The sequence below is a fragment of the Sapajus apella genome, unplaced genomic scaffold (genome assembly GCF_009761245.1).
Source record: "Sapajus apella isolate SASKATOON/1434 unplaced genomic scaffold, GSC_monkey_1.0 scaffold37, whole genome shotgun sequence".
Taxonomy (NCBI): Eukaryota; Metazoa; Chordata; class Mammalia; order Primates; family Cebidae; genus Sapajus; species Sapajus apella.
In genome coordinates this window covers 16,411,763-16,435,770 of record NW_022436977.1, presented here as the reverse complement: position 1 = coordinate 16,435,770, position 24,008 = coordinate 16,411,763, and the positions used below count along the sequence as shown (strand labels likewise).

Here is a 24,008-nt window from a genome sequence, read left to right as displayed (position 1 = left end):
AATAGGCTTATTAGGAGATAAACAATGGGTTTATCTCCTAATAAACCAAAGATTATCATCTTTGCCATGTCTCCATATACAAGATATACCCATTGTTTTTCTCCTAATAAACCGATTATAAGTTGAAAATATCATTAAGTCAAAAATACATTTAATGTATCTAAACTATTAAAATCATAGCTTAGCCTGGCCTACCTTAAACATGCTCAGAACACTTATAGTAGCCTACAGTTGGGTAATATCATCTAATGCAAAGCTTCTTTTACAATAAACTGTTGAATATCTCATGGAATTTATTGAATACTGTACTGAAAGTGAAAAACAACTGTTTTACAGGTATTCGAAGTATGGTTGCTACTGAATGCATATAATGTTCCCACCACTGTAAAGTCTAAAAATTGTAAGTCAAACCAATCCAAGTCAGGGACTGTGAGTATCCCTTTACAGAGCATTTCCTTTTTTAAACTTTCCTTCCAAAAATGTCAAATAATACCCTGAAAGTCAAAGGTTTATTAATTTTAAAAAGTGTAAAAGGGTTGGATATGATGGTTCAACCTGTAATCCAACACCTTGAGAGGTTAAGGTAGGAGGATTGCTTGAGCCCAGGAGTTTGAGACCAGCCTGTCTCTACAAAAGCACTGTGGGACCCTGTCTCTACAAAAAAATTTAAAAATTAGCCAGGCATACTGCCATGTGCCTGTGGTCCCAGCTACTCAGGAGGCTGAGGTGGGAGCATCGCTTTAGCCTGGGAGATTGAGGCTGCAGGGAGCCATGTTTCCACCACTGCCCTCCAGCCTGGGAGAGCCCTGTCTCAAAAAAAAAATAAAAAAGCATAAAAGTTCTCTTTATTGAGTCTTTTAAAAGTGGCTTCTTAACTCTACAGGCTTTACAAACCTCAGCCTCGATGCTTTTTTCATCCTTCTTCACTTGTTGGAGATCTTCAATTTTCTTCTGACAGTCTTTGAGATCATTTTGTAACTGAGTCACCAGACGACGCTTCATTGAGTTGCTACCCAGCAAACGCTGTACTTCTGCCTTTAACTTCAGAATGAACTCATCTTTTGAAAGCTCTTCATTTGGGTATTCTTGTTGCACAATGCTAACGGAGAAATTGTGATTTTTAAGATTAAATCAAGTAATAAAGATGGTTATCCCTCAAAAGCACTGACCACAGTGGTGAACATGTTTCTCACCTATAGAATTATATACGAGTATTTCAAAACAATTTTAAATGTTATCATACACAAGGATTATCACCTTTGCCATGTCTCCATACACAGAAATACTTTTATTCATAGGAAGAACCTTCTCAAGCTTAGTCCTCCTGTCTCACGGTAAGTAGCCTAGAAATGTGAACTTTGACTTAATTTACATTTGTGTTCTTGGAAAAGTGCATGCTGTATATACATGCCCTTTATGACTATAAAGAAACAACATGAATATTAAGGAAGAAAAGAATACGAAACACTAGCCATCTTAACCAACAATTTCGGTTATTTTTCTCAACTTACTAAAACACAAGTCTGGGTGAATATCTGAGTAACTAGAAAAACACAAAAATAAAACCATGCTAATTTAAACCCAATTATAGTTTCATTAAATTTAAAGATTGGGATGAGATTATCTGCTTCCTTGACCTAATGAATTAATAAGACTAGCTTTATCTGCCTCCTTAAAAAACTAGCAAACCAAATAAAGTAGATAAAATAATAGTATTCAATCACTGGACAACAGGCAGCACAGGACAGTGATTCCCAAGAAAAGGAAAACAAATAAGGTGAGCTCTAAGATTACCCGAGCTTTCTGCCTGGAGAGTGTCCAGGCCATAGCACAGAGAGATGAAACCCAGAGTCCACTTATCTCACTGAGTTGCAGAGAAAGAATTCAGTCTGGGGAGGTCAGGGTGGCTAGAATATGAAGGGGAGAAATATGGAGGAAAAAGCAGCTGCACAGAAAAAGAGCTCTGGAGATCTGTATGTGTATGTGTGGCTAGGGAAAGAACACAGGAAATGAATAAGGTTAGGAATATGCTGTGTTTCAATAAGCCATAATGCAAAGACCTCCTAATTTACAGGGCATCAAATACTACCTTCGTAGTGGGGCTAAATTAGCCCCAGATTAAAGCCTTTTCTAAATGTGATCTATTAAAGCCTACAAAGAAAGCCTTGAAAGGATCTAACTGATTCCAAGTAACTTGTGTGTCACAGAAAAAAAGTACAACATATTTTTAAAAATACAATAATATCCAGCATCCAAAACAAAATTCACAATGTCTAGCATTCAATCAAAATTTATCAGGCATACAAAGAAGTAGGAAAAAAAATGTAAACCATACCAAGAGAAAAGCCAATCAATAGAAACTAACCCATCAATGACACAGACAATAGAATTAATATATGTCACATGAACTAGAAGGTTAAGGAAGATACAAACATGAGGAGAAAAATGGAAGACATAGAAAATACCCAAATTAAACTTACAGAAAAAATAATGTCTGAAATGTAAAGTATACTGGATGAGATTAACAGCATATTTAAAACTGCAGAAGAAAAGATTAGTGAACATCTAGATCTAGCAATAAAGCTATAAAGTTAAAAACAAAGAGAAAAAAAAGACTGAAACAGAAATACACAGAACATATTACATTTTCCATCATGTGTAACTGAAGTCCCAGAAGAGGAGAAGACTGAAAACATATTTGAAAAAATGACCAAATTTTTCCTAATTTGATGAAAATGAAAACCCCACAAAACCCAGAAGTTTGGTGAATCTCAAACAGAAGAAACACAAAGGAAACCAGCATAAATCACACCAATGTCAGACTGCTGAAGCCCAGTGATAAAAACAGAGTGTATGAAGACTCCTGGAGAGAAGAGAACCAGAGAAATTAATCCTGAATTCTGTGTATAAATTTGTAAAAGCCTCACTCTAAGCCCTGAACTATGCATGTACAGGACAACCCTCCAACCAGCATATCAAATATTTGAAAAACTTAACTGAAATTTAAACCACATATTGAAGTCTCACAATGACTAACCCTTGAGGGGTGCATACACAGGTTAGATTCAAATCAATGTGGCAAAGGCTTGGAGAATGCAGCTGAGCTTTAAAACACCCATACAGATTCACAATGTCTAGTATACACTCTAAAATTACTTGACTTGCAACAAACCAGAAAAATGTGACCAATTCTTAAAAGAAAAGATAATCAACAAATAGTCCAAATGCTGGAACTATCACAAAAAGAGTTTTAAAAGTTTAAAGTAGCCATTATATCTGTTTTATTAAGTAAAGAAAAAGATACTTGGAGTGAAAAAACAAGAATTCTCAGCAGAGAAATAAAAATGATACAAGAACAAAATAGAAATGTTATTAAACAAAAAAAGTTGAAAAACAAAACACACACACACACACATACACACACACACACCCACATACACACACACACACCCCCCTTCACTAGATAGGCTCAGTAGAGATGACCAAAAAAAAAGTAAACTTGAAATTAGTCCAGTAGCAATTATCCAAAATAAAAAGGGAAAAACTATAGAAAAAAATGAATAGAGGCTCAGGAAACTGTAGTATAATATCAAAAAACATACATGTAACTGGAGACCCAAAAGGAGAGAACAAAGACACAGGGACGGAAAAGATATTTAAGGAAATTAATGGCTGACATTTTCACAAACTTAGTAAAAGACATAATAAATTTACATATTCAAGAAACTCAGACAACCCCAAGTGAGATAAACTAAAAGAAAAACACACCTAAACATATCATAATCAAAGTTTCAAAAACTAAATATAAAGAAAAAAATTCTTAAAACAGCAAGAGAAAAAAACTATACATTACTGACAGAAACAATACAAATAACTATGAATTGATTCTCAGACATTGAGTCCAGAGAGAATGGACCAATGTAGCTTTAATGTGCTGTAACAGAACAATTAGTCAAGAATTGTATAATCAAATATAAGTATATTTTCATAAAAGGAAACAGACTCTGTCAGCGGCGGATATGCTTAAGAAGAAATGGTAAAGAAAATTATTCGAGATAATGGGAAATTATGTCCAGTGTAGGGAAATCTCTATAGTGAAAACATTATCCAGCCTAACGTTGTGGCATGTGCCTGTAGTCCCAGCTACTCAGGAGGCTGATGCAGGGGGACCACTTGAGCCTAGGAGTTCAAGGACATAGTGTTCTATGATCTTGCCTGTGAACATTTACTGTACTCCAGCTGGAAGAACACAGTAAGACACTGTTTTCAGAAAGAAAAAAAAAAATCAGCATTGCAACAGCAATTATCTAAAATAAAAATAAAAACATTTTCTAAAAATTACTTTTAAAAAATCACAAAACTTTACAAGAATAATTAAAGACCTAAATAAATGGAGAGCATACATATTGAGAAATTGGAAAGCTCAATTTATTAAGGGAGCGTTTATGTCAGTGCTCCCTAAATTGGCCAATAGATTTAAGTAAACTTTCATCAGACATTTTAGTGGAAATTGACAGGCTAATTGTAAAATTTAGTTTGCAATGCAAAGGACTTAGTATAGCCATAACAGGTTTGAAAACAATAAAGTTGAAGGATAACTTGGGATAGTTATGCAATCCTTTCCAAGACTTACTATAAAGCTATAGTATCGAGATTGCTTAGTACTAGCAAAAAAAATTTTTTTTTAAATCAACAGAACAGAATGGAGAGTACAGAAATAGGCCCACATATGTATGGTCAATTAATTAATTATTAACAAAAATATGAAGGCAATTCAACACGGAAAGAAAAAATTTTCTGACAAATGGTGTTAGAGCAACTGGATATGGGTATTGAAAAGAATGAACATCAATCCTTAGCTCATGTCATACTAAGAAACTAACTGAACATAATAAGACAATTAAAAAAAAAATGGGCAAAGCATTTCACCACGACACTTGACCAATATATCCAAATGGTAACTAAGCATATCAGAGAAAAAAGAAAAAGCAAAGTACATCAATAGATGTTTAACATCACCAGTAATTATGTAAAGACAAATTAAAATCACAATGAGATATCACTACACACAAACTAGAAGTGCACAATTTAAAAAGATTGACACTACCTACCACACTTAAACAATGATGTGGAACAATTTGAACTTTTATACATTGCTGCTGAGACTGCAATAGTAGTCACTTTGAAAAAGAGCATGTATACTACTGGTATCTAAATACTGCTCCTCTAACGTAACTATTAAGAGAAAGTATCTTACAGCATAAGTGGAAAGGGAGAGGTAAAATCTCCATTAGCAGATAATATATCTTTAAAAAAAACCCAAAAATATAATGGAAAAACTATTACAAACAATGTAAGAATTAGGAAGACAACGGGTTATAACATAAAATACAGAAATCTACACAAATGATACCCAGTTAGAACAATGGAAAAGAATGTCCCATTTACTTTGCAAAAATTAAATATGTACGCATCAATTTTATAAGAATTGCACAAAACCTGGCCGGGCATGGAGGGCCACACCTGTAATCCCAACACTTTGGGTGGCCAAGTCAGGTGGATCACTTGAGGTAAGGAGTTCGAGACCAGGCTGGCCAACATGGCAAAACCCCAAAAACTAGCCAGGCATGGTGGCCTGTGCCTGCAGTCCCATCTACTTGGGAGGCTGAGACACAAGAATTGTTTGAATGTGGGAGGGAGAGGTTGCAGTGAGCCAAGACTATATATCACTGCACTCCAGCCTGAGCAAGAGAGTGAGACTCTGTCTCAAAAAAAAAAGCACAAAAATTAAAATATGAAAAATTCCAAAACACTCTTGAAAGACACAAAATAGTTTAAGCAAATGCAAAGATATGCTATATTCTTGGATAAGAAAATTCAACACCATAAAAATGTCAATTGTTCCTATGGAAATGTATGTATTTAATGTGATCCTAATAAAAATATTATTGAAAATTTTTCCTGGAACAGAAAAAGTTGATCATGAAATCCATTTGGAAATGTAAACATAAATAAGCTAGAATAATCAGGAAAACCCTAACAAGAACAGTAATTCCATGCAGATATACAACGAAAATATAAGCCAAAGCTTCCAGTAAAAGACTAATATCCAGAATCTAGCAGGAACTCAAACAAATTAGCAAGAGAAAAACAATCCCATCAAAAGTGGGCAAATGACACAAATAGACATTTCTCAAAAGAAGATACACAAATGGCCAAGAAACATATGCAAAGATGTTTAAATCATTAGCCATCAAATCAAAACCACATCATTGGCAAGTCAAAACCACAATGAGATACCATTTCATCCGTTAGGAGAGGCATAATTTTTTTTAAGATGAAATGTAAGTGTTGGTGAGGCTACAGAAAAATTTGAACTGTTACACATTCCTGATGAGAATGTAAAATGGTGAGGACATTCTGGGAAAGAGTTTAATGGTTTCTCAAAATGATAAGCAGAATTACCATACGACCCAGCAATTCTACTTCTATAGACAGGAGTAGGAAAAATATATATATAGATATGACAGGTATATTTCTCTAACAGGTGTCCACACAAAAATTCATATGTTCACAGCAGCATTATTCATAACAGCCAAAAAGCAGAAACAATCCAAATAAATATCCATCAACTGAAAAATGGATAAACAAAATGTGGTATATCCATACAAAGGAATATTATTTGTCTAAGATGGAATAAAGTACTGATACGTGCTACAACGTGCATGATCACTGTAAACATTATGTTAAGTGAAAGAAGCCAATCACAGATGATCATATATGATTCTATTTATGTGAAAGGCACAGAGCAGTCAAAACCATAATACAGGAAGTAGATTAGTTGTCTGGGGCTATGGAGGCAGGAAGAGGTACTGGGAATGACTGGTAATAGGCATGGAGTTTGTTTTGGGGGATGTTGAAATGCTCTCAAATTAGGTGTGGTGATAAGTCCACAGTTCTGTGAATATACTGAAAACCACTTTAAGTGGGTGGCTTTTATGGTATGTGAAATAATATCTCAATAAAACCATTTAAAAAAAAGAGAGACAGAAGAAAACACAAACACCTAATGTATGAGCTCCCTTTATATGAAAGCAAATCTAATAATCTGTAGTGCTTAGATGTGAATAATTGGGTATTAAAAGGCTAAGGAAAAAAGAAAAACAGAAAATGATTGCCCTAACAGATAAGATAGTAATAGCCTCAAGGTTACAATAGGAAAGAATATGTACAGCTCATGGCAATATTTATTTATTGACATGGGTGGTGGTTTCATGAATATTCACTTTAAAATAATTTCTTAAGCTGTATACTTATGTTCATGCACTCTTCTTTATATGGTATATTTCACAATTTGAAAGATTTTAAAAGCAAAATAAAACTACAGAAAGCACTAGAGAAATACCTTATTTTTTAAATATCAAGAAACCGTAAAGGAAAACGGTGACAGATCTAACTATACAAAAATTATAAACAGGAAAAGTGATAACTGTCAATACTGGCTAGGTTATAGCGACATAGGGATGGGCTCAGAACATGGGTAATAACGTAAACTTCAGGGCTCTTTAGTAGTATGCATCAAAATCCTAAATAAGTACACAACCTTTAGCAAGAAAATTATTCTACATCTTTAGGAAATAATCGAAGATGTGAATAAAGACTTGACTACAAGGATATTAAAACAATGATACTGCATTATTTATAATAAAAATTTTTAAGTGTTTTAGTAACTAAACTGGTTCATCTATATATTCATTAAAATTTATGTAGAAAAATATTCATTGATATTCAAAGATTTCAGACTATACTAGTAAAATGACATCATAAAGAAGTATTATCAATATTATTTTATTTTTTAGAAACATACAAAATAGATGATGTGGAAGTTTTATACTGAAATATTATAGTGGTTTTCTTCATGGCATGTAAGGTGAGATTGGTGATTTCTATTTTCTTCTTTTTTAGTCTGTATTTTCTAATTTTTTCATAAATGGAGGATGAGGTTACTTTTGAAAAGAAATAAACAGTTGACAGCATCTACCCTCAAGATGATGTGATGAAGGTCTCTGTGGGTCTTCCACCACAAAACCCATGAGAAAAACATCGTATTCCAACAGAGAGTCTTCCTACAAAATACTTAACCAATATTCCTTACAACTGTCAAGGTCATCAAAACAAAGTTAAGAGAAATTTAAGGAAGCATGACTCCTAAATGTAACGTGGTAGCCTGGATAGGATCCCAGAACAGAAAAAGTATGTTAAATAAAAACTAAAGACATGTAAATAAACCCTGGATGTTAATGAATAATAATAATATTGGCTCATTGATTGTAACAAATAAACTATACTAATGTAAGATATTAGTAGTGGAAAATGGGTGCAGTATATCATATATACAAACTCTATAATAAACATTTTTCTGTAAATTAAAACTTCTAAAAATATTTTTTAAAAATACTTTATTAGAAACAAAAATAATAGCACGAGTTAAAATGTTTACTGTTCTTCAGTTTTGAATCATTAAAAATAAAATCTTAGAAATGTGTGTGTGTGTGTGTGTGCGTGTGTGTAGAGAGAAAATGAATAAACTATTATATAAACTCCTATGTTATAAAAGGAGCTTTTTGCAATACATTATGCAACTTTTGTATATCTAATATATATTGTGCAGTCTGTCTGTATATATATCATTTAAACCACTGCTATTTCCATTAAGTAGAAAATATAAATAAGAAATAGAAATATAATTATATAAGAAATACAAAATATTTTACAACAGAACTTCCTGTGCTATAAGACATGGTGAACTAACCTTAAGCAGAATGATTATTTTGCTCAGTTAACAAATTATGCATCCCCAATTTCTTTTCTTACTGAATGCTGACCACTGAAATAGCACATCCTGTACTCCTAAAGGGAGCCAAGTCAGACAGAGGGAGAAAGTGCTTGCTAAAATAATTTTCTCTTCTTTCCTCACAGAGGAAAATAATCAGTGGTGGTGACCAATCCTGAAAAAGGCTCACTACTGAGCCCTATGGAAGTCAGTTCTCCTAAATCCAAATAAACTGTAGTCCCTTATGAAGCCTGCTGAGAAGACCAAAGGGAAAAGGCATTCCACTTGTTAAATGTTTATTATTTAAGCTTAGCAGCCAACTACAATAAGGGAGAGAGGAAGCTGTCTGTAAGCTGCATGCAGATTTAGCTACTCAAATTCCATGAATGTAAAATAGAACATTGAGGCTAAGGCCTTAAAATTTACTAGGCAGTAGCTTGAGGGAGGAGGTAGTTGGTAATAAAAGCTTGTAGCCACCAATATTTGGGTCAGTGATTTGAAAGCAGCTCAAGTCAACAAAGAACTAAAATTCCCAACACAGGAAAATGATTGCTTCCTTTTATTCTAGGAAACACAGTAGACCAGAGGAAATCTCATCTCTCCTTTATCTCCTGTAAATTTGATCTGAGTATAACTGCTTTTAGTTTTCCACGAAAGCAAACTATCATCTATTAAACTGCTGGTGGGTGGGATGACCACAAGCAAAATTTTTCTTTGCTTATCTTGTGCTTCATTGGATGTCTTTTTCCTGAGTGCAAAGACTAATCACACTACGCTTTATTCTTCACTTTCCCACTGAATGTGTCCATCATTCCTTTTACTATAATAATGACGTGTTGTCTCAGGTTTATTATCTATAGGAATGTGCTTTAAGATGAGTACAGGATTTTGGCTATGAGCACTAATACAAAGTGCAAATGTAGCAGAATATATTTTAATATACATCGTGAAGAAGTAACTATTTGAAAAGATAAATATACATAATGTATTACTTATCCAATTCTCAGATCAATTATAGCACAAAATAAAACTAGTAACAAATTAGAGAAAAATATTTTTTGGCATGAACTACATCTTTAATCCTCAAAAATAAAAGACATGAAGAATGAAGTTTAAGGCAAAAAGGTTTGACTGACATGTAAATATGAACAGACAACTGAGCCTTTCTCAGGAGTATAGTACTTGGGCTCAAATACTGCTTCTGCTACTAATTGTCTGCCTTAATGAGCAAAGGAGTTCACTCTGGTTTTTCCACCTCTCACATGATAATATTGGATTTGATGTTTTTGACAAGGTTGAGGATCAAGAACATTTTACAAAGTATGTGTGGAATTAATGTAAAATTCACGTGACTTATAAAATCTGATCAATGATATATATTAATCAACCATCTACTGAATAATAATAGTAACAGCTATCATTTTTCAACTACCTAATATATGTTAGAACATGTTACATGAGGCGCTTTATATTCATTATTTTAATCCTCAGTTTAACCACCAAGGGATACTAAATCTGATAAGAAAAGAGGCTCAGAAAAGCTAAGAAATTTGTCTAAGCTTATAAAGCTAGTAATAAAATGGCAAATTATTCAAAACAGTTTGGATCTAAAGCCCATGCTCTTTCCACTAACCCCTTATCATTAATCTGGCATTAGCAGGGAATGAGGCATTCACAGCAGTGAATTTTCTAGATGACTATATTAACTTTAACATTTTATACAAATATGTCTGAAAAAGATATAATGCACTTCCTTTTTTGCTTTAATTTACTAACCATATTGGAAGCCTTTGTTTGACAACTTGGGATCATAACTGTGGACATTCTAATGCGGCTCAAACATATGGAAATGTGTAAAGCTATTTGCTGTGATGCTCAGCAACTCCAGCCTGGTAGGTTTCCATAGTTCTCTCCTTGCTAAAGATGAGCTGCCTTGCTGAAGCACGGATGGTGTCTTTCCAAACCCTTGCCCTAGCCCTCTGCGGTCAATTAGAAAATCAGACAATTCATGGGGTACAAATAAATCTAGTCAATATGGTCCTGGGATAAGAACATGAAGGTGGCCCCTACTAAATACATCATATAATCTAGTTCTGATATTTTCTTCTTTGCTTCCCTCTAGATAGTAGAGCTGTGATTTGCAGGGTGAGTCCCTGAAGACAGACCTCCAGATAAATGGAGCCTTAGTAAACTAAAATAATATCTTCTTTCACAGTATCACCTGATCACTTTATATTTCAATTTACTGAATCCTCCTTAAAATGGGATCACAGTCTCAAAATACATAACTTCTAAAACTTACTGTAAAGCAAACTTTTCAGGACATTTATATATTTGTAGTTAGTTGTGTAAAACCTGAAATAAAACATGTATTAAACACTTCAGGAAACTATAATTCAATAATGATGGCAAACTCAGTCTTAAACTATAAACAAAATTGTGGTGGTAAAGGCCAAACGCATCCGAAAATCTTTCCTTAGCCTAAATACAATGTCTTCCAAACACCGTATGTCTCTTCCCTAACCAAAACCAGTAAAGGAAATATATAAATCCCACTTCTATACAACAAACATAACATTGATTGCATAGCACTTAGTTATTTCCAAGAATATTTCCTTCTCCCTGACCAGAAAACATGTAAGCTCCCTGTGGGAAGGACAGTTCCTATCTCATCTTTTGTACTCTACTCCCTGAGCCTTAGATAGCACTTCCACTTAGCAAGTGCTTCTAAAGTTCTTTCGGTGTTTAATTCTCCTTCTACCACCACTACTACTCCCTCCCCAGTCAGACCCTGGCAGAAGTGATAAAACACTTCCTTCTATGAGATTGCTAAAATATCTATATTAAGCATTAGTCTAAAAAACAGAATCTCTACTTTAAAAGTAAGGTCATAGGGTCTTAGGACACATTAATGTTTATTTTTCATATACCATTGATAAATGCAAGGTATCTGCATTCAATATACGGTATTAACATATAAAAATAATATGCCCTCACCTTAAAACAGATACCATGCATCATCAGTATTATTAATGTTGGTTCTTTCATAGTAAATTAAAATATTTTTTCCATACCTGTTAACTTTGGATTTTTTCCAGTTGACCTTTTTAATACCCAAATTCACATATGATTCAGTGAGTTCTATATTTAATTCTCCTTCTGAGTCACTTGGATGTATTCCTAGTTTTGCAGCAGACTCATAGAGAGAAATTTCATCTTTTAGTTCCGTTAATTCTTCCTACAATACAAAATTATTATAAGTAATTTTCATTATTTTCCTATATGAAAAAATCAGCCATTCTATCTATACTTCAAAATTTGTTTTAATGATCCATAGAAGGCAAAAAAAAAAAACTTCTTCAAATATATTAGTAGTGTACATTATACTTTATAAAGGCCAGCACATATCAGGTTTTCAAGTAAAACCTGAATGAATAAATGAAAGAAAAAACAAACATAAGCATTTTCTCACACACCTCTGTCTCTTAGATTTTGTCCTCCAAGGAAAGTGGTATTTTCTTGGGCTGAAGTGCTGATGGCGGCACTTTCTGGCTTACTAGAGTGCAGGACAAAGTATGCTGGTTTGCCAAGAATGTGTTGTAGTTTAGCCTGCCAGTGGTGAAAAGGCAAAATACCTCTTTTGGTGGAGGTAATAATGGAACTCTTCTCCAATATTTTCCTCCCCCTCCAGTGGAAAATGTAAGAGTACTCAAGGAGGATATGAAAGAACTGCAGCAAATTCAACTTTCCTCACTCCCATAAATGAACTGATCTCTGGGATACACCCAAAGATGAAAAGACATGCCACTTGAAGGAGGTGGCAGGCAGACTGGCAGGAAGGGCATGGCCTCGGTTCTGCAATTAGACCTGGGCTTGACTTGCCAGCTGCATGAAGGAGATGGTGAACAACTCCCACTGGCTGGTTTGAAAGTGGTCCAACTACCTCTATTATACAGAGAAACTCAGGATTCAAAAGGTGATGTAACTATTGCCTAACTCAGATACCCATAGAATCTCTTCCAAGTGGCAACACTCACTTGTAAAGCCTTGTTCATGTTTTCAGTCATAGCATGTGCCTTCTGTGCTTGCTGCAGCTGGAATTGTAGCTGAGCCGCCTCTTGTACTGACCCTGTAGAGGAAAGAACCATAGGATACACTGAAAAACTGTAAGGGGACAGAGTACTTAAGATCTACAGAAGACTTGAATCCACTAAGGCTCTGCTTCATTACCACTGTCTCTTTAGAAGCACACACAGAACCCGTGGGACCCAGAAGGCATATGTCTGAGCCAGACATTTCCAAGATTTACTATGACATCCCATAAGACCTTGGGCAGTTCAAGGCATGGGCTACCTTGACCTTTTTATGAATCAAATCAGCCACATCTACAGACCTTAACATTCCAGAAGTCCTTTAAGAGGAGTATAACACTCCAACTCATGGAAAGCCAAAGAAAAAAATTCTTTGGAACCCATTTCTACCCTGCAATAAGAAAACTACACCGTGCTGCCTTTAACTTCTTTCTAAATGCTTTTCTATCCAGCATCTCCACCTCCACGTGTAAATGAAGTACCTTAGGTTATAATTCTGAAACTTTAGAAACTTTAGTATTTTAAATATACTGGGCAAGGTGGTGGGGGCACTGTTCCCGTTTTAAAAGGGACATTATTAAGTTTCAAAGTGACCATCTGGGAAATGATTAAATGAAGCAATGATAGCATAAAGAAAATAATACTTTCAAAGCACTTAATGGCCAGGAAAAAGGCTCACCAAGGAATGCCAAGTGAAAACAAAGGCTACAAAACTAAACAGGGAAGGGCCCTTAATAAAGCATAATCCAAATTTTGCTCCCCACCAAGAGGTATATACACATATATTTAGGCAGTCTTTGACTTTAGTACTTCAAATTTTTGAATAACCCACCCTTTCACATATTGTACCACCAGTCTAAATTACCTTTCATATCCCAAAGTGTGACTTTCATATACCAGTTAACGAATAACTGTTGACCTATTTTCACGATGTGAGCTACTCACCAGTAAACAGGGAAGTTTTGTCTATTTAGCAGTGTTTGTACAAACATGATCATTTTATTGCTCTTTGCTCTAATATTATTTTATAAAAATTAATAAGAAATAAAACAACTGCTAAAACTAAAATGATAGGAAGCATATGTCTCAAACTTAGTACCACGGAGACCATATTAGAAATCTTAAATGTGACAAAAATGTAACTCTCTGGCCTCAACTGACTAGGTAAGTCACTATTCCATCATGAGGGAAACAATGTGAAAGAAGTTATACAAAGGATAGAGCTATATGATCAAATATTGGGCCTTAAAAAGCAAAATATAATGGGATTTTACAGTCATTTCTAGTTTTGGGGGATAGAAATTACCTTACAACATATTTTATTGTTCAATTTTTGCATGTTCAGCTTTAGTATGTTTTCAGAAATGCATTACACAAAGAAGCAGGACATTGTCTATGTGTGTACATATCATTTGAAGGAAATACATTCAAACACTAACAATAATTATCTCAGTAGAATTACGGTTATTTTTATTTGGTACTTTATACTGGTCTCCCGCTTCCAAATTATTTAATAAAAACAAACTGGCCAGGTGCAGTGGCTCACGACTATAATCCCAGCACTTTGGGAGGCCGAGGCAGGTGGATAACAAGGTCAAGAGATCGAGACCATCCTGGCCAACATGGTGAAACCCCGTATCTACTAAAATTACAAAAATTAGCTGGGCGCGATGATGCATGCCTGTAATCCCAGCTAATCGGGAAGCTGAGGCAGGAGAATGGCTTGAACCCAGGAGGCAGAGGTTTTAGTGAGCCGGGATTGCGCCACTGCAAGAGAGAGCAAGACTCTGTCTCAAAAAAAAAGAAAGAAAAACAAAAACAAACTAAACCTTTATATATATATTTTAAGAAACGTATCACTAATTGTGTTTTCTGTCCCTTCTGGATTTTTACAATTCATGGATCCTACTATATTCTTTCTGTGGGGAGATAGTGGCCCTGCCAGACACCTACCGGACTGCAACAAATGGGCACACTGCTGTTGACTCTCCTCTAGACTTCTTGTCAACCTATTAATGATCTCAGTCTTTTCTAACTTGATTGCTTCTTGATTCCTTTCCAGTTGTTTCACATGATCTTTCAAATGAGAGCAAATGTCTTCCTAAATTGAAAAAAAAAGTTCAGCAAGTCATTTTCATGAAGGATTTTAATAAAGATTAAACTAAAAATTATGATACCTAATTGGATTTTATGTCAAATACAAGAGCATCACATGGCAGCATCACCTCTGCTACAAAGTTAAGTGCACAGAACTCGGAATCGAGAGCATGGGTCAGGCTTCAACTCTCCAGTTTGTTTCTTCTTTTGTAATTATGCTACTAATGGTTGAATTAAATGCTTTCTAAAGTCTCCTTCAACTCTATATTCACAAGACAATGTTATTCAGAAATTAGATTTTATTCAAGCCAAAGAAAATGTATTACTTTCCTATATGTATTTTATACTGTCAGTATAAGTCTGTGTGTGTGTGTGTGTGTGTATGTGTATTTATATGTATACACATACATATATATATATATGTAGCTAGACTGCTTTGAATCATGCAATTTGTATCGCAAAACATTAAGGATATAGATAACCACATGAAAACTCACTGTATTCTAAGCAGCCAAAAGTTCATTCCATTAAGAGTAGCCAAAAATAATCTTTCCCTCTTCTGAACTTCTTTTAAACTTCATCTGTTTCTCTCTTGTCTTTCTCTACCTTTTACATGTCTTATTTCTCTTAATAGCCCCCTTGAAGGTGCTTCTGCAGTGCCTTAGACACCTCAAGTGCTACAATAAACACTTGAAAAACAAATGACAAAGATAGGGTAAATGTGTATGTGCATATGCATAACTATATATGATTACACAAAATATAGAGTGTATATGCAATATACTCAAGTTTCTAACAAAAGAAAATGTGTTTGGGTATAATGGAACCATGGGAGTCCCGAGTCCAGGTAGAACAAATACACTGTCGAAATCATCACCTCTCTTTCAAAAAAGGCTACACAGGCTGAATTCCAGGCAGATGGCAGAGCATGGGAGAGGCAGGGGAGTGTATTAGGTTAAATAATTAAAATTACACAAGAAAACCTAAAGAAAATAAGAAATAAGAATACTGAGAAAGGGCTTTGAAGTAGAGAAAAGCCCTTAGACTTCTGCTGCCTGATCTGTAGTATAACCTAAAGCCCAATAATACCTTCAGGATATAAACACAAGGTACATCCCATAAAAGCACTAACACAGAAGTTCCTTGAAGCAAAGAGACTCTGAAGTGTCCTATTTTAACTTAAAAATTCATATGAATTTTGTATTCTATTTTATAATGAAGCTGTGTTTGCTTTAAATTTTTTCTACTAAATTTTCGAGCAAAATGAAGCTTCTGGAAACTGGTCCATGTTTATTCAGCACTGCAAACCTCCTGGCACACTGCTGCTAATTCCAGGCCAACTTGAGAAACCTGGTTCTAAACTGCCAAAGTAACGTGGCAAACACAATGAATGAGCTCATATTAATGACAGCATGTCAGTAATCACAGCAAGAAGGGGTGGAGAGACAGCTAATATTTTATCCTGGAAAGGTCACAATTGTGTTTACAAGGGACTGGGAACTAGCAAACAAAGTTAAAGAAAAGGTGGACATATATTTTAAAAAATTGTAGGCCGGGCATGGTGGCTCATGCCTGTAATCCCGGCACTTTGGGAGGCTGAGGCGGGAGGATCACCTGAGGGCAAGAGTTTGAGAGCAGCCTGGTCAACATGGTAAAACCCCGTCTCTACTAAAAGTACAAAAATTAGCAGGGCATGGTGGCATGCGCCTGTAATCCCAGCTACTCAGGAGGCTGAGGCAGGAGAATTGCTTGAACCTGGGAGGCGGAGGTTGCAGCAAGCTGAGATTGGGCCACTGCACTCCAGCCTGGGCAGCACAGTGAGACCCGGTCTAAACAAAAAATTGTAAAGAAAAGGCAGACTCTGCCAATAATTTGATTATATGTAACAATCAATTAAACCACGGTGTATCCTGTTGACAAGTTCAGGAAAACAGATTATACTCATAAACCTATAAAGTTTTAATACCAAAAATCAAAACAAGATGAGTCGCTCAATCTTTGCCATGATTAGCTTGAGTAGTTCAAGACTGACACGGGCAGACATTTTTCAAGACTGAGACAAGTGTAATGATAAAGATATGACATCTGAACTGCAGCCTAGGCAACAGAGTGAGGCTACGTCTCAAAAAAAAAAAAAAAAAAAAAGAGAGAGAGAGAGAGAGAGAGGGAGGGAGGGAGATGATAGAGATGACAGCTGAATCTGTGGGAGGAAAAAGAACTGAACAAGGTTCTAATGCACAGGAAAATGAGGACTAGACCACACACAGAGAAGTCTGTGGGAGTCTCTAAGCCAACAGAAAGTGTTCCAAGTACAGCCTTTAAATAGAACATTAAAGAAAAGGTAGAAGGTGATGACATAGAAAACAAAGTCTGGGACTTCACCAAAAGCTAAAGATTTCAAGGAGACAGAATGAAGAAAAGTAATATACCAGCAACAAGATAATCAGAGATCTTAACATGATACTTCTATGACTGGGAAGAGGTAAAAGTCACTTTGCTGGAGAGAGTCCAGGAGACAGTTTACTAAGAAAAAATTATGACATTGCAGGAACACTGTGAGCTCCAAGAAGCCCATTTCTTTCATCTTTTCTATCTCACTAAAAAAACTCAAGGGAAAATCAGCCCCATAAAATAAAACTGTTATAATATGTGGTGAATGCATATAATCTTTTCTACTCAGAAAAGCTGGTATCTTAAGAAAAACACTAATAATTTTACAATCCATATATTTCTCAAAATATACTAGGTTTAATCTCAAAATATACTAGTATATTTCTCAAAATATACTAGTTTAAAAACAAAATAGATTTTGTTTTTAATTTTAGATTCAGAGGATATGTGTGCAGGTGTGTAACATGGATATGTGGCATAATGCTGAGGTCTGGGCTTCTATTAGGCACTTTGGAATCACCACTTTGCAAAGCAGCTATGCAATTATATGCTGAGCCTAACATCAGCCATGCTCTGTTTAATAATAATGAAACAAAATAAAAATAAGCAAAGAATGCAACAGTGGGAAAAGATCTTAGCACCTTCAATTTATGAGTTCAGGAGTCTGAAGCCCACCCAGCACAGAATCAAGAATTTGTTCTGACTTTAGTCTTAGAGGTCTACTATTGAAGGGGCTGGGGGAGTGGACAACAGAGAATGCAGTGGGCACACGGATAGAACACACTACAACTTCCTTCCAACCCATCCCTAATGAAACTGTGTTTAAGTCAACAGAGAATGGAGACCTCCAACCCAGTATGGAAAAGCCCCCAGGATCCACTCTTCTCTAGTCATCCAAGAAGGGCTACTGTCCACATCCAACTAACATTCATGCTAGCCTATGTTTGACCAAAATTAACTTAAAAATGAAATAAAAACTTATGAAACTTATCTAAAATTCTATTTGTTTAAAATTCTATAAAGTAGACTTTTCAATAATTTGATATAGACTTCAACTTCCTTGTTTTTTTATTTTTTTAAACAGAGTCTCACTGCATTACCAAGGCTGCAGTGATGTAATCATGGCTCACTGCAGCCCCGACCTCCTAGGCTCAAGCAATCCTCCCACTTCAGCCTCCCAAGTAGCTGGGACTAGAGGTGCATGCTAACACACCTAGATAATCTTTAATTTTTTTGTAGAGACAAGGTTTCACTATTTTTCCCAGGATAGTCTCAAATTCCTGGGCTCAAGTGATCCACCTGCCTCAGTCTCCAAAAGAGCCGGGATTACAGGCATGAGCCACTGTACCTGGCCTTCATCTTTTCCTACTCCTATATATCCTCCATATTGATCAAATTTACAATGTTTTTTCTATATAAAGTACATAGTGAAACAGATCTAATAAAAACACATATAAATACATGTAAAATATAAAATGATATGCAAATAATTATTGCCAGTAATTCAATCTTAATATTTCTACCTAAAAGCATGGAAAAATTTAGAGGCAACTATATGTGTCAGAAATAACCCAAATCAGCATGAATTTTAAGTGTGGTGAAATTTTCCATACCCCTGATTTTTCTTCTCCTCTTCCGTTAGGTTAAATCAATTTTGAAATTATGTTAAGAAAAATGCTTTCTGAAATTTTATTCACTTAAGTCATTACTTAGAGTTATGGAGCACAAGCAAACTTACCCCCTGACTCACATTTAGCTAACAATATTTTATTCCCCCTTGAGCAAAAATAATAAAAATTCACTGTGCAATATGCTCATGCTTCAAATCTCATTAAGTCTAGATCAGACTGTCTTCTTTATTTTATAAATTATACTGTCCTCAAAATTAACTCTTCTCCCAAGTATCATTTCTCAACAGATTGTATCAATAGGTGAATTACCAACTGCTGGGAGACCCAAGTAAGGCTTTCTAGTGGTTAAGCTCCCAAGAAAACCTCTCAGGTTCCAGCCAGCCTCTGGCACACTCATTTGTTTTGATCTGGATTTAATCTAGGACCATATAAACAATATGCACAAATAACTCTACAAATAAAAAACAAGTAATGTGAAAACTGAGAAAGTACTAATAATCATATAAGAAGTAGAGTCTCCAAAAGTATACCTTTAGGATGTATTCTCAGATTAAAATTTCACTGGCTTTTAAGTTTCACTCACGTCACACACAATCTAACATTTACTACACACATCCACGAATTCTATGTGATGAACCATAAAATATCAGTTACAAAACATAACCAGCTTTACTTGTTGATAACAGTTGCTCATTTGAAATCATTCCAACCTGCTCTTTAAGTGTGGCAACTGTGGCATCCAAATTCTTTTGTAAGGACAATACTTGCTCTTCGTACTTCTTTGTGAGGCCCAGGACAATGCTCTCATGCTGTTCTCTAGCTCGCTGAAGTGATTCAGAATGATGCAGGTCCACCAGCTGCTGCTTCAAGCTTTCCAGAGCCATTTCAGTTGTTCTGGACTTCTTGATCATCTAGTAAATACACACAGGATATCCAAGTTTAAAATATCTGCAGAGTATTTTAACTCTGTGCTGTCTATAAACTTCTTTTACTATAGACTAAAACTCAAGCATGTTTTAATGAGAGTAAAGAAGAAGTGGTCTCCACTCATCATGGCTCAAGCTCCTTAAAATGTCCCTAGTTGGGACCCTCCAGGCCCATAGTTGTTGGAAACAGTGTTCTCTGAGAAAAATTCATTTGGTAGTTACCTGCGGGGAGTGAAAGAGGATTTTGCGCAGCATGATGGATGTGACTTTAAGGCAAGGAATCTGCTGCTGCTGTGATGACCTCAGTGCTGTTTGCATTGCTCTATGACCAAAGTGTGGGGTAACCCAAATTGTTAGGTCATAGAAAAATGACAACTGCTGCTTCAAAGACTGATGAAAACTGCCAATGGTCACTTACTAAAAACAAAGTTTTCAAAACTGTAACTGCCCGGCTGGTATTGTAGGCAAGATCATAGCCCCCTGAAATGCCTATGTCCTAATCCCCAAAACCTGTGAATAAGTTATATTACATGGGAAGGGAATATTAAGATTGTACATGGAATTAATATTGCTAATTAGATTGCCTTAAAATAAGGTGAATATCCTAGATGATCCAGGTGGGCCCAATGTAACCACAGGGTCCATAAATGAGGAAAACTAAGGCAGAAAAGTCAGAACAAGAGAGACTCAACCAGGCATTGCTGGCTTTGAAGACAGAATGGGCCACAAACCAAGGAACACAGGCAGCCTCTAGAAGTTGGAAAGAGTGAGAAAATGAATTCTCCCCTAAAGCTTCCAGAAAGCTACATAGCCTTGCTGACACCCTGATTTTAGCCTACTGAGACCCATGTCAGACTTCTGACCTCCAGAACTGTGAAATAAATTTGTGTTGTTTTAAACCACTAAATTTGTGGTCATTTGTTACAGCAGCAATAGGAAACTAATACACTTGATGATTCTGCTGCTTTTTTTATGCTACACTATTATTTTATAAAGTAATTGCTAACATAAAAAGTCGACAAAGTTATAAGTTTTAACTACATAAAAGCAATTTAACTTTTTAATCTAATAACGGTTTTCAAAAAGTTAAAAATAATCTACATAACATACAATAATGAAAATTTCAAAAGGGAAATATTCTTCATCCTATCCCAGACACTGCCCATTTATTCCAATATTGCTTTCATTACTAAGAGAGCCATCCATTAAACAACATGGATAATTTGAGCCAGGCAGGGTTCTAAACACTAAGGATATAATGACCACACATAGAATAAGTCTAAGCTTTTACTACTTTCTAGTGGGAAGAGACCATAAATAACAAGTAAACAAATGAGATCATTTCAGATAGTTAGAGAATAGAGTAACAGAACATGGCAAGATGAAGATGAGTTGGAGGACGGAGCTACGGGCTACCTCACACATAAAGTGAATGGAAAGTCCTCTGAAAAGGTGACTATTTTTAGCTATGACCTGAATGATGAAGAGGAGCCAGATGTAAGACAACACTGTTTAAACTCTTTCATTAAACCATCCTCAGACTTAGCTACAAGTCTCACCCAAAACCAAGCTCATTATTTCATAGTCGCTTTCAGTTTTAATCATGCCCCCTGGAAAAAAATCAATCAACCACCACCAGGCTTAGCTACCAATGACTTGTGACTATTTCCAAAAATCAAATGGCTATCTCATTAATCAAAGAATGTGAATGTGTCACCATTTTAAACTCAAGTCTAAAGAACAGTTCTCCAAATGGTTAAGAAGCAGGGGAAAAAAAAAAAAAAAAAAAAGCTTCTCAGGATACCAATTCTGAAGGAAACTATTTCACTCAGGAAATTTAAGTTCTAATGCTTTGTCAATAACTTCAAAGTTCTTCTAAATTTAGTCCTGCCCTATAAAAAGTTTTGTTAAATAACTAAACTTTTTAACTTTTTTACCATACATAAGTTAAAATAGGTACCTGTTCTTCATTGACTTTTAATGCTTGTATTTGAGTCTCCATTGCTTTGATTTGAGCTTCAAGCTGTATCTCTCTTTCTTTTCCATCCTGAAAGAGTTTCTGTGATTCTCGAAGGCTGAGAGTCAAACCATCCTTTTCATCTATGGTATTAAAAATATTTATATAAATGTTACTGTAGAGGGACCCCAATGTCACGATCGCTATCAGATATCACATCTGTATCATATATTAATGTTGAATTAAATTTAATTCAGAAAAATTAACTTTAGTTGATTTAGAGAAAACCAAATAAAGAATTATTTATTTATTTATTTATTTAGAGAGAGGGTCTCGCTCTGTCACCCAGGCTGGAGTGCAGTGGCACAATCTAGGTTCACTACAACCTCAGTCTCCCAAGTAGCTGGAATTACAGGCACCTACCACCACTCCCAGATAATTTTCATATTTTTAGTAAAGATGGGGTTTCACTATGTTGGCCAGGCTGATCTCGAACTCCTGACCTCAAGTGATCCACCCACCTTGGCCTCCCAAAGTCCTGGGATTAAAGGCGACCTTGCCCAGCCCCAAATAAATAAATAATTTAAATTAAAAATGAAAAAAAAAAAAAAAAAAAAAAAAAAAAAACTAAATGACACCAAAAAAATTTTTTTTAGAGAAACTTCCTTTAAAAATATTATTAGGCTTGGGGCCATGGCTCACACCTGTAATCCCAGCACTTTGGGAGGCCAAGACAGGCGGATCATGAGGTCATGAGATTAAGACCATCCTGGCAATCAAGACGAAACCCCATCTCTACTAAAAATACAAAAATCAACTGGGTGTGGTAGCACACGCTTGTAGTCCCAGCCACTCTGGAGACTGAGGCAGGAGAATCGCTTGAACCCAGGAGGTAGAGGTTGCAGTGTGCCAAGATCACACCATTGCACTCCAGCATGGGCAACAAAAACAAAAAAAAATTATTGCATCCTTTTTAAACTCCTGCTAATTAGAGAAGTTATCTGAGGACCAATTATCCTACACATACTTGCACTAAACTGTTAAACTCACCTAATCTTAAATTCTTCCCACATACTTTGCTATAACAGCTCACAAGTTCTTCTCTGAAAATAAATTTTACGAGCATTGCAGAAAGAGACATTTTCACCATCAATTACATTTGAAATGAGCTAGAGTTCAGTTACAAAATTATTCTGCAAATGAAAGTTCAATGTGGACCACAACTACAGAAAGCACAGGAGTAAGCAATTATAATTGGAATCTGTATTTACTCTATATGTTTATTCCAGATATGGCACTTCACAATCACTAACTCTTATTTGGATTAAAACATTTATGGTAATTTGTAGCCCCAGAAAACGTTACAGTGAAAACTAAGTACAAATCACTCTGAAAGTTGGAATACTTCATCTAGAGAAATGACATAAAGAATCAACAACTTTTTTTAAGACAGAATGCCATCAGTATAAATAGGTGCAGTGGCTCACACCTGGACTCACAGCATTTTGGGAGTTCAAGGCAGGTGGATCATCTGAGGTCAAGAATTCAAGACCAGCCTGGCCAACATGGCGAAATCCCCAGTCCCTACTAAAAATACAAAAATTAGCCGGTACGGTGGCGGGCGCTTGTAATCCCAGCTACTCAGGAGGCCAAGGCAGGGGAATCACTTGAACCCAGAAGGCAGAGGCTGCAGTGAGCTGAGGTCGTGACATTGCACTCCAGCCTGGGTGACAGAGAGAGACTCCATCCCCAAAATAATAATAATGTTCAACGTTTCTAAAAACCTAAGCGAGAACCTAAGAGAGAAACAGGAAAAAATGAGGACTCCAAAATAATGTGTCCTTTTTTTAAAAAAATAATTATAAGTTCTGAGGTACATTGGCATTATGTGCAGATTTATTACATAGGTACACACGTGCCTTGTGGTTTTTGTTGTTGTTGTTTTGAGACAAGAGTCTCGCTCTTCACCCAGGCTGGAGTGCAGTGGTGCTTTCTCAGCTCACTGCAACCTCCACCTCCCTGGTTCAGGTAATGCTCCTTCTCCTGCCCCAGCCTCCTGAGTAGCTGGGATTACAGGCTCCT

At 35.7% G+C, this 24,008-nt stretch overlaps 1 protein-coding gene across 11 annotated transcripts in view; it reads right to left on the bottom strand.

Annotated features, from left to right (window-relative positions):
• The window catches only part of CEP152 (centrosomal protein 152), a 76,632-nt gene that overhangs the window by 33,370 nt on the left and 19,254 nt on the right, over nt 1–24,008 (bottom strand). For 10 of the 11 annotated variants that reach the window (XM_032297511.1, XM_032297515.1, XM_032297517.1 and 7 more), the window contains 6 exons: nt 21,930–22,069; nt 19,754–19,954; nt 14,878–15,025; nt 12,871–12,962; nt 11,908–12,071; nt 895–1,099 (listed from right to left, as the gene is read on the bottom strand). In XM_032297511.1, coding sequence (XP_032153402.1) covers nt 895–1,099; nt 11,908–12,071; nt 12,871–12,962; nt 14,878–15,025; nt 19,754–19,954; nt 21,930–22,069 — 950 coding nt within the window. Of the gene's footprint in view, nt 1–894; nt 1,100–11,907; nt 12,072–12,870; nt 12,963–14,877; nt 15,026–19,753; nt 19,955–21,929; nt 22,070–22,976; nt 23,416–24,008 lie in introns of those variants that run through there. The other variant, XM_032297519.1, reaches the window with a different exon arrangement.